This window comes from Xyrauchen texanus, chromosome 9 (assembly GCF_025860055.1).
Source record: "Xyrauchen texanus isolate HMW12.3.18 chromosome 9, RBS_HiC_50CHRs, whole genome shotgun sequence".
In the NCBI taxonomy this organism is placed as follows: Eukaryota; Metazoa; Chordata; class Actinopteri; order Cypriniformes; family Catostomidae; genus Xyrauchen; species Xyrauchen texanus.
Genome location: NC_068284.1, coordinates 8,699,536 through 8,711,295, shown reverse-complemented (window position 1 = coordinate 8,711,295; position 11,760 = coordinate 8,699,536). Strand labels below are relative to the sequence as shown.

General features: G+C 38.1%; 1 protein-coding gene across 2 annotated transcripts; it reads right to left on the bottom strand.

Moving 5' to 3' along the window:
* Nucleotides 1–1,696: 1,696 nt before the first annotated feature.
* Nucleotides 1,697–4,846, bottom strand: LOC127649054 (uncharacterized). 2 transcript variants are annotated; one of them, XM_052133949.1, is made up of 4 exons: nucleotides 4,408–4,846; nucleotides 3,264–3,358; nucleotides 2,297–2,480; nucleotides 1,697–2,159 (listed from the first exon to the last, which is right to left on the bottom strand). In XM_052133949.1, exons 1-4 carry the CDS (start codon nucleotides 4,477–4,479, stop codon nucleotides 1,935–1,937), a joined length of 576 nt encoding a protein of 191 aa, XP_051989909.1. In that variant the 5' UTR covers nucleotides 4,480–4,846; the 3' UTR covers nucleotides 1,697–1,934. The 2 variants fall into 2 exon arrangements, with proteins under 2 accessions (XP_051989909.1, XP_051989908.1); XM_052133948.1 differs by lacking the exons at nucleotides 3,264–3,358; nucleotides 4,408–4,846 and adding an exon at nucleotides 2,816–3,190.
* Nucleotides 4,847–11,760: the final 6,914 nt, after the last annotated feature.

Genomic DNA, 11,760 nt, shown 5'->3' with positions numbered 1-11,760 from the left:
TGTCAAAGAAAGCAGCCACATCCATCATATGTAGGGTGACCAGATTCCTGCTTGTGGAAAACAGGACAGCCCGCTCTCAGCAAAAATTAAATTGACGTATCCTTATGCATCTGTAACTGTTGTCACCATGTACTTTTTGCTTATGCAATTTCTCTCAATGTGTGCTGGTCTTTCAAGAGTTTATCGTAAAATGCAGAGCAGTCCAGTCCAAAATTAAGATGTACGAAAAGCATTGCCTTCATGACTGTTACACTGAGTCGAGATTTATCTGGTGTCCATGCTGCGTTCATTAATAAGAACACAAGCTCCACAGCTGCTGATGTTCCAGACAGGCATAAAAAAAAAAAAAACTCCACGACCTTGGCTAAGAATCTAAAATTGATGTTCTTGCTCTCCAGCTCACAAAAAATGTCTGTCCATCTCTCAGACATGGACATCTTGTTCATGTTCTACTCAGTGATGCGACGAGTGACAATGTTTTTCACGCAAGTCGACTCATCAAAGAGTTGTATGGGCTGAAATATGTGCCACCAGAAACTGAATTTGAACCATTTATATTTGAATTTGAATGGCTAAACTTGAATAATTGCATTGAAAAACTGAATTTGAATCACATAATTTGAAATTGTATTGTTTAATTAAAATTGAATTTATTCAAAAACTGAATCTGAATTGTATCATTTGAAATTGAATTTATTCGTTTGGAACTGAAGTCCAATAAAATTTGATCCTCACTGAAAATTAAACTCTCTATATATCTTCACATTCACTTCTCACAATTCAGATTCAGTTCTCAAATTCAATTTCAAGTTACTGAGACAGACATCCGGGTAGTTGGAGGATGAAGGAAGAGCAATCGAGCGCAGATCGATAGATAGCGTTCATAGGTTGGTTTCACGTGACGTCACGCTGCTGCATCGCGAGAGCGCGCAATTCAGATGGAGGGCAGGAAGTGAAATAGCTGAGGATCTGCCGTCTGGCAAAATGCCAATGTTTTGTGTAGTTTACGGCTGCTCCGTAAACTACACAAAGGGTTTTTATAGAGTACCGAAGATTGTCACTCATAAAGGTGAGAAATGTAAAAAGCTCACAGAACAACGCCGTAAAAAGTTGATTTTTAACGTACGTCTGCGGTCGGGAGGAGCAGAGTCTGTTAATGCCCGTGTCTGCAGCGACCACTTCGTCGGAGGTATGTTAGCTAGCCAACGTGTTTTTTGTGTCTGTGTTTATATAGCATTAGGTTGTCATTAAATGCTCATTTACTTAGTAATGCTTATTAAGTTACCGGTAGTCTAATATGGACTTGATTGGGGCTTTTAGGTTGCCCTAGCGCTTGTCTAATCTTTCGGAGTCTATTGTCCCATTGGAGTAAGGAGGAGGGATAATAATCAGTCAGTCCAGTACCTGAGCCCTCACACATGTAGTGTCCAATACCTGATCCCTGCTTCTTGGCTCTGATGATGATAAGTAAGAGGACATGGAGTAGTAGTACCTGAGCCCTGACACATATCAGTCTGTTAATATGTTTTCAACAAGTGTAATACTTTTATCCACTAGTCCAATTGTACTGGCTATATGTATTATATGTAATGAAATGGATTCTAATCTGTTATTGCACACCATGTTCTTGTTATTATAACAATTGTTGAAAAATCTAATCTTGTAAATAAACCACCATGTATAATTCTGTCTTCTCAATGGCATTTAATGTTTTCATTTAAATTATACAACAGCCAGAACTCACAAAGACCACACTCATAACAATAGTCAAAATGTAATCTTGTCTCATACAACCGTATTGATATAACAGCAATATCACACAGCCCACTTTCAAGAGTGCCTGGATCCTTTCATTACATTACACATGTGAGTTTGTAACTTGCTGTCCCAGTATTTCTGGAAGTATGCCGTTTCTAAAAAAGCCTAACATCATCCTAAAGTTCAAGATCGGGCAAAATCCTTTCAACAAAAATGTCATTGTGGTTCCACACAACAAAATCACAGTACTCAGCGTCTACAATGTGAAGCTGTCCCTGAACTTGGTAGTAGTAGTCATGAGTCCGGTCCAGCATGACATTATCCCCATCATTGATGAGGCAGAAGCCCTTTTCCCCAGCACACAAGCGCAGATTGGCTTCATCTTGGTGAGAGTGTGGACACTAAAATCACAGAGAGAAGGACACGTGAACAATAGATTAACAAATATATTTTCTGCCTTTTGCTCAGTTTAGGACTTGAGACACCGACTCAGTCTCGAGATTTAGGGACTTTACTACAACAGAGACTGTAATATTACCTTAATCTTGCAGGTGCCAGTTCCGTGACAGTCACAAGCAACAATCCCATCAGGGGAGGACCCCATGTATGGCCACTTGGGGTTCAGCCAGAGACCACTGTCCATACAGGAGAAGCCTGCATGCTCCCGACCCATCAGCTTCTCATAGACTCCTCTGGCTTGTGCTTCATGTTTGCATCCATAACTGTACACAGTACACATGCAAAACATGAAAAGGAAATGATTACTTAGTATTGGATGTGTAGAGCCAGTTCAGTGATTTAAATGCCATTTCCTAACCCCTATACTTAGTTCTACTCCTGCATAACCATAGTCTTATAACCCTATAACTAACGTGCACCAAAGCAATGTGTTACTATACATTTCATTTAATATTCCACCAGTAAGATACATTTACTTAATAGACAAGCTTCTTTTTATCCAAATTATACCCTCTGTTGTCAGTGTTTCTTTTCTGGACATACACACTGTTTACACGAGGCCTTACCTCTGCCTTACCCTAATTCAAACCCTAAATACCTTGTAGCGGCTGTGGTGAACCTATATGCTTCTGGGTAGCATATGGCCTTGATCAAGCTCTTGGATGGTTGCTGTGGGTTGGTCTTAATAGCTTGTTTCAGCTTGGAAGCAGTTATGCGTCCAGCTCTTTGCCTAAACCAAATCCTGCTTGCACTCTGACTTCGAGTTGCCCTCTCTACAGCCTGGACCTGGGACATGATGAGCTCTTCTAGCTGGAATACCTGGCATAGCTCTCCAAGCTCTTTGGGGGGTAGCTGCAGAGTCTCTGGTGTTCTGTATTCAAGAACAGTTTTAGGAAGCATACTAGATTTGGGGATGAATTCTTTGTAGTAAGGCTCCCTAGCCATCAGTGCTGCACTCCTTGGACAGTTTTTGCTTAAAGTCTCAAAAAACTAGCATATGTTTCTGACCCTCTCTTCACTCTTGGGCATGAAATTGATTTCCCAACCTGGTTTTCAGTTGTCCTGCCATCAATAGAACAGTCAAGCTTTTTTTTTTGGCTTTAGCAGAGAAGTCGATCAGAGCTACTGGAGCAGCAGGAATCTGAAAATAAGTTAACACAAAGAAGATCATTAAGTCCACATTTCTGTGGTCCATAACCATAACATATCTATATGCAGTATAAATCTGGCGTATATCCTATGGCTGTGAGCAAAACAGGTAAGGCTATCATCACAGGATTGAGATGCCAAACTGTGTTTATGTGGGTCTTTGCTGTCTTAGCTTCTCTTTGTCCAACAGGGAAATTGTGACTGACCACATTGTCACAAGCTACACATGTTAAGGCAGAATATAGAATAGAAATAATTTAATAAAACCCCAACATTAGGTATGATGGAATATAATGAAAATCCCCTAAAAGAAGATGAAATGTAGGCTAGATGAAGACAAGCAATCTGCCTGATTAAGTAACCAAAGGGGCACAATATAAACATTAATTTAACATCATAATTTAGCCTACAGTTACAGTGTCCAAAAAATACAGTGTCACCTTACCTTTTTACATGTGATGGCATCAGCCACTTGCACTGCTCTGTTGTGCAGGAAGCTGTATCAGCTTTCTTTCGAAGTGTAAATGTGCTATTTTTGTGTTCTAGTCAAACGGAATTAACTAAATTATGCATTCAATTCAAATGAATAGGGCTAGTGCTATGGTGTAATTGCCCTGAAGTTTATGGCCTTACATTATGCTAGCACCTGCCAAACACAGCGACACATAACTTACACGCTTACTACTCTCTCTCTCTCTCTCTCTCCCTCTCAGTAACGTTACTCTGACAATGACAAACACGAGGAGAAGTTATCGGGAAAAAAATCACACTGAAGACATGACCAGTCTACTTGGCGGTGGCTAACACTAGCTACGTTTGCAACAACATTTTCACCGGAGGAAGAGGCAAACGCTTAGAAATAATAAACACCAGGCAAAAATGTTGTTACAAGAGCTAGTAGGCTACCATAAAAACGTGGGATTATAGCTACTGTTTGCAACGTCGGGAGAAAGATTTAATTTCCCTGTTTCTACAAAATAGCTATAACATTAACAACAGTTAAACAAAAGATCGTTAGATCGTAAAAAAAAAATTCATTACCGTATTTGTCCCAGCCGAATCCATGGTGGTGGTGGTCACGCAAGTCAGGCAAGCACTTCTTCTTTGTTTCATGGCGGGTAACGTACTGTGCTCCAAAACATTGGTGCTGATTGGCCCAAGAGGAGTCCTGTGCGCCAATGAACGCTATCTATCGATCTGCGCTCGATTGCTCTTCCTTCATCCTCCAACTACCCGGATGTCTGTCTCAGTAACTTGAAATTGAATTTGAGAACTGAATCTGAATTGTGAGAAGTGAATGTGAAGATATATAGAGTGTTTAATTTTCAGTGAGGATCAAATTTTATTGGACTTCAGTTCCAAACGAATAAATTCAATTTCAAATGATACAATTCAGATTCAGTTTTTGAATAAATTCAATTTTAATTAAACAAAACAATTTCAAATTATGTGATTCAAATTCAGTTTTTCAATGCAATTATTCAAGTTTAGCCATTCAAATTCAAATATAAATGGTTCAAATTCAGTTTCTGGTGGCACATATTTCAGCCCATAGCGTTGTTTCGTCACTCAAACTGAGAGCGGGGATTCTTGAGTAGAAGTGTTCGATACTGCTCTGAATGTCTTTCCGCTGCGGGATATCTCGCAGTAGGGCCCAGTCAAGTTTTTCTGTGTTCTCCAATTTTGGAGGTAATCAGATGCTGAATAAAAGTTTCTAACTGCACAAAATAAATCATCCGCTCCCATGTCACCAGCTTCAACCAGGGCATCTAACTGCTTTTTAATGTCAGCGGGCATGAATGATTCGTCCAGCCTGGCCTGCAAGTCTTTTCTCAGTCTATGAATGTGCAAAGCCGCTTCTGTGGCTGATATGTGGCCTTGCTCTACTATCTCCAGTGTATGGTTAAAAGTGGCTGTTTGCTTGAGTGCAAAGCCAATCCAAAGTTAAGTGCAAGGATCGCTGAAAATGTATCTTAGAAACTTCTTTAGAAAGAAAGTATGCACGCAGACCATTGAAAATGTGTAGTATTCTTTCAAGAGCTGGACCAAGAGAGAGGAACGTGTGTTGCCATGCAGCAGTAATTTCTGATAGTCAAGTTGCATAAAATCGGAAAAGTCTTTGAGCTCCTTCTCACGCACTGTTTAGATATGGATGTATTTGTACACCTTCACAGCAAAACTCTCCAAATCTATCGGAAGATTCAATGCTATTTTCAATTCAATGCTATTTGCAATGTGTTATGGATGATATGTGCATAACAGCCATTCCCCAAAATTTCCCTTCCTAGCTTTGACTCCAGCTTTCTCCAGATTTTGTCTTTACCAGCTCTCTTAACACCACTTAAGTTTGTGTTGGTGTTGTCGGCATAGAGGCCAGTTTGTTTTTGATCAAGCCACGTTTTCAATGATGTTGGAAATGTAGTCAATTTGCAAATTGACCAACTCACTCTGAACTCTACTTTCTTCGAAGGCTGAGGAAAGCACATCTCCCAACCCCCATCCTCACAACATTCTATAGAGGGACTATTGAGAGCATCCTGAGCAGCTACATCACTGCCTGGTTTGGGACTTGCTCCGTTTCGGACCGCAAAGCCCTGCAGAGGATAGTGAGGACAGCTGAGAAGATCATCGGGGTCTCTCTTCCCTCCATTAAAGACATTTACAAAAAACACTGCATCCGCAAAGCAACCAGCATTGTGGATGACCCCAATAACCCCTCTCACACAAACTCTTCACCCTCCTGCCATCTGACAAGAGGTACCGAAACATACAGGCCCTCATGGCCAGACTGTGTAACAACTTCTTCCCCCAAGCCATCAGACTCCTCAATCAATACTCAGAGACTGGACTGACACACACGTCTTGAGTTGCACTTTAATTTTGTCACTTTATAACTGGCTGCTACCTCAATAACTGCTATGTGCATAGAACACTCATTCTTTAAGTAGGTTACTTTCAAAGATGTGACATCTGTTAAATTGGTTAAATTTACACTCATAGTATGTTATGTCTACATTTGGCATTTTTAGAAACTGTCATCTTTTGCACTACTGTGTACTGGTTGGCGCTGCACTGTCTCTCACTGTGCCTATTGTCCTGTTCATTTTTAGTAATTTATTGTACTGTCTCATACTTTTTGCTCACATTTGCATGTGCACTTTACATAGGTATGTCATTTAGTCTGTGTAGTCTCATGTGGTTCTGTGATTGTCCTATGTTGTTTTTATGTAGCACCATGGTCCTGGAGGAACGTTGTCTTGTTTCGCTGTGTACTGTACTAACTGTATATGGTTGAAACGACAATAAAAACCTGCTAACACTTGGTGTGACACACTTACTTTTAGCAGCATCCACATGCTTTTTTGGATGAACATGCTGCACGCAATGGGCTATGGAAAAGCAAGCTCCACAAGTCTCACAACTCACTTTACTAGGCTCTGTCTGTGACTCTTTTTTTTCTAAATTTAAACTCTTTTTGAAAATCCTCATTAAATGTACTTGTGTGGGGGCTAGATAAAGGGAGAAGAAAAACTATAAATCATATTAAACAAATATGTGTAACTGAAATATTAAAAAAAGGAATGTACTCAAATTGAAATAGTTCTTTAATAAACAGTGTCTATTAATGATAATACATTTGTCTATGCTCAGCCTTGAACGATCAGTTGATTATTGATTGCTTTTGCTTTGAGAGTGTTCATTTGACTGGGGAAGGGGTGCACTGCTCAAATATACAGACACTCCGATGGTGAAGCAGCAGCTCCGAGTCTTGTGTTTTATTTCACATCAAATTCTCCCCTCATCAGGAATGAAATATACATAATAAAGTAATGATAAATTTCAGACATGTTAAAGGTACTGTAAAAGTTAATGTCACCGTTTAAATTGTTACGTTATTGTTATCGAACGTTTAAAAGTTCGTTCTAAGTTTAGTTGGTCTGTCACTCATGATGCTCATGTGTACTATGCCAACAGTGGGAACCATGTGGTCTTAGAAATGGAGTGATAATGGACTGAACACGAGAATATCGTGTTTTCTGGATAACATGAAATACTGGGGTATTGAGTTACAGATTACTGTATTTCAGAGGAAGTTTATTATTTATTGAGGATGAGCGTTACAAACATGTCTGTATATCAGAAATGTGAAAAAGGTAATCCTTTGTAATGATTACATGCCTGTGTTTTTATGATTATCTGAGTTTAAGGACATCAGAAACATGTTTGCAAGAGTTTATGTTGATATGTAAAAGGATTTAAGTAAATGTATATTCTTTTGGGGACATTAGTTAAAGAAAATCTATATGTGATTTTTATTATGTAATATTAGATTGGTAGTAGTTAAAATATGTTCAAATCTACTAACGTTGATCCATGTAAAACTTAATAAAAAAAATTATTCAGAGATTCCGATGGTGTCTTGTGTTTAATTTTACATCAAATTCTCCCCTCATCAGGTGGTGAGGGCGCTACATATGCACGCTTCCTTGACGTCACAATTTCATCTGTGTGCTCTCTCAAACTGACTCTTCAATCACTTCACTAAATGGACGTCTATTAATAGGGGATTGTGATTGGATAGTTTAATGTACTTCAAATAACACGCTGTGATTTTATTGATTTTACAAGCCGTATCCTTGGCTACCTCTGATTAGAATAATCACGTGACTGAGAAAGCTGCATAGGCGATAGAGAACCTTTAGGAGAGGGGAAATACAGGACAGAACAAGATATTTTCAGACTAAGTTTGGACTTTAGAAAAAGTGCTTAAATACAGGACTGTCCCAGGAACAAAATAGGACATCTGGCCACCCTAATCATATGGTACTCAATAAATAGAACATGCATAATTCATCAGCAAAAGTAGATTTTTTTGAGACCTTGTGTAAAACACTAAAAATTGTTTTGCAACAGCAAAACCCTTACAGACCAATCCCATCGTTGACAAACGTTGTAGTGCATGACAAGTGGTGGCAGAAAGCCGGCAAACTAGCTAGCTCCTCTTAATATCGTCAAATATAATATAGAATACAATTTGCCTTCAGGTTCAAAGCTAACAAGGTTTGGTTACACTATTGCTAGTAAAACAGTTAGTTATAATCATCGATTTAACAAAAGTACACCACCATCATAAACAGAAATATTCTTAGCTATACTATTATTATAATGATGAGTTAATAGCATTTACATTTTACATTAATTCTGTTGATGCTTTTATCCAAAGCGACTTACAAGAGAGGAATAACATACCTGTAATAAAATGTTTGCTTCAAAGCAGAGCTGGAAATGATCTCCTCAATCTATTATCTTTGGTGATGGAATCTGATGTAAAACCCTTCGTTTCTGCCATTGCGATTTTAGCACAGCACAACATTTAATTTAGATTAACCAGAGAATTTAAAGATAACAGCTAATCTTTTTGAGGATTGTTGGTCAGCTAACAACAGGTTTGTTTTACTGTTTGCACCACACAATAATCTTTTTGCCACCACTTCCAACTGTGACATAGACGGTGATGTTGCCAAAGTATTGGTCTATACTAGGGCTGCATAATTAATCGAAATAAAATCAAAACCACGATATGACCTTGTGCGATTATTAAACTGCAACAGGATGCGATTTAATTAAATAAATATTCTGCTTCCTTCAAATTTATTTGCGCTGCTCTGTCCTGTCTATATTAAAAAGAGCATTGTTGGTGTTTTGAGCAGTTCTGCACTCTACAACTCCCTCTCATGCTGAGAGTAACAGAAGTGCTCAGAGTTCGGTTCGGTTTGCTTAAGTTTGCTAAACGCTATATTTACACTAAACTGGCGCATCCTGCCTGAAGCGTTTTTTTTTATTATTATCTGCGGTAGCAGCATCTCAGTCTCCGCAAGGCACAGGTATCATAATAATGACGCAGAATACAAGATGGGGCATAATTCAAACATCTTTAATAAATGATTGCTGAGCAAACAGCATTAACAGTAACACATGTAGAGTCCAGAAAACGTATCTTGCTCCATTCTCCTGTCACCTCACGAGAAAGCGTCGCCCTTATTACACTCCCCACGGAAACAAGTAAAAGCGGAACTAATATTATCAACATCCAATAAAATGAAAAGGAAGGAACATACATATAATAATTTAATATATAATCTATATTAAACATTTAATTACTGCACTATAATGCATTACTAAATTAAATGTAATAAAATAATGAATACAAATAATTAAATGAAATGTGACAAACTAACCAAAATGTTCACTTAATTGAATTACACCAATGGGTTATCAGTTCAACTTCAGTTTGACATTAAGCCTCATTCTTTAGGACTATCTTATATACAGTAAAGAATAATTTGTATAAGCCAACTTGTTTTTAAGGCCTAGAATAAAGAGTAACATTTATATTTTAAAATTATATTTTGTGTTTATTGCATTATTCAATCAATCAACATTATTTTTGACAGCAAAAACTAGGCAACAACTATGGTTTTACCAACAGGGAAATTTAGTTAACAATGACATTGAGCAGAAAGCTTACATATAACCAGTTTTGACAGAGCTGCTGATAAAAAGTTAAATGATCAGCATCAATTGATGAGATGAAAAGAAAATTGGAGATTGTGTCGGATGTTAAAATCCTGATTGGAGCATCCCTAATACTCAAGTTAACTGTTTCAAAAATGAAATAACGATGATAAGTGGGCTGAGACCCTATCACAAAATGGACATAAACAGGTACACTGTGGATGGGTAGAATTTCAATATGAAGAAGACTTTGTTTCACTGTTTATATATTTATTTGTTTGTGGTTGAACTGAAAAAAGGTCTCAGTTTGGTTCTTTTTAAGAGGGCTCAAGTATGAAAACCCCAGCAGCCTTTTTGCTGTTGAACATGTGGAAAACATTACCATCATAATAGCAGTTTAAATCGCAATCACAATATTTTTTTAAATAATTGCAATATGACTTTCTGTCCAAATCATGCTGCCCTAGTCTATACCTACGGATAATTAGAAAGATCTGAGATTTCATCCTGTTTCTTAAATAACACTATGTAAAGTTTTTGTTTATGTTGTGCTGGCCAATATGAGTCACCTTTATTTAATAGATTTGACTCTGTTTAGTGTATAATGCTAAATGTTTTATATATATTAGCCAATTTGCATGCTCATCACCATGTCATTTTAATGGGTCGTATGGGAGACCGAGCCTAGATTTGAAGTCAAAAGTCCAGTTGTACAAATGGTTGTTTAAATCATTGTTTTTATGGTTTTGATCGGCAAAGGACAAAAAAGTAGGAAAAAACAATGCAGACACAATTGATGCAGATAAATTGTTATCATATCATGATTTTAATAAGCAATATCCGCAATGACTAATTTCACTATTAGGTAAAGACAAAATGAATGATTCACAAAATCAATGTTAGACGATAAATAGCAGTGCAGGACCAATAAGAGAAAACCTAGCTAGGTGAACGAAATTCCACCAAGTAAAAGTAACCCAACATATTATAACAGTCAGCACATTGTTGAAAATAATTACAGGTAAGCCAAGTATAAAACAATGTGCTGAAAAGATTATTTTGCGACCTGCATTTTGATCTACAACTTATAATTACAACTGTTCATTTAAGAAATGTAGAACAGTTACACAGTAAAAAAAAAAAAAAGCTAGAATAGAAAAACAGGCATATGAGAAACATAACCCTAATATATTGTCCTAAAATATGGCATCCACTCACATAATAAAAGAGATTTAACCAATTTAACAGATGTCACATCTTTGAAAGTAACCTACTTAAAGAACAGATTAAAATATATGTGGAGAAAATACTGTATATGGCCTTTAGTAGTCACAAACGTGATCCGGTGAAAGATGGGATTCATTTATACTTCGCTAGTCTCCAACACACTCTCACAGCGAAATCGTCAGGATTAGTACGACTTTTCAAAATTTTGCTAATTCGTATGATATCGTACAACTGCATTCATACTATGAACTCGTATGACCTTCACTACAGCCAATGACGTCGCTGGACAGCCGCGGCATTTTCTCTCTACGTTTTTCTCTCCACAGATAGAGCTGGGACCTTGTAATGCTCATAAAATGCATCAGGGAAGGCATTCTTTCCTATTCTTTCAGGGGGAAAAGACCCTGTGGATACCACACCCTGCCCCGAAGGGGGGTAAAGATGTAGCAAACACATGACATGGGCTTCAAGTAGATGCACAAAGCACGCACCAGACAAAGCAATGATAAGGCTTGGTCTACCTCCTCCGGGGGTAGTGGGAACCTTGGGCACATAGCCCGGTCGGGTCTCAGGATCCCGTGAGAGCCTCTCGGACCGAACTCTCCGCAGGTCCCCGACCCTCTTGATGGAAGTGAGCGCAGTAAGGAGGGT

Bases quoted from the DNA above. Each gene is read 5' to 3' on its own strand.
- LOC127649054 (XM_052133948.1), bottom strand. From the start codon at position 3,162: ATGGCTAGGGAGCCTTACTACAAAGAATTCATCCCCAAATCTAGTATG. The intron at 2,481-2,815 runs GTATTTAGGGTT...TACTGTGTACAG, and splicing joins TTCACCACAGCCGCTACAAG to TTATGGATGCAAACATGAAG. The intron at 2,160-2,296 runs GTAATATTACAG...CTGTGATTTTAG, and splicing joins CTGGCACCTGCAAGATTAAG to TGTCCACACTCTCACCAAGA.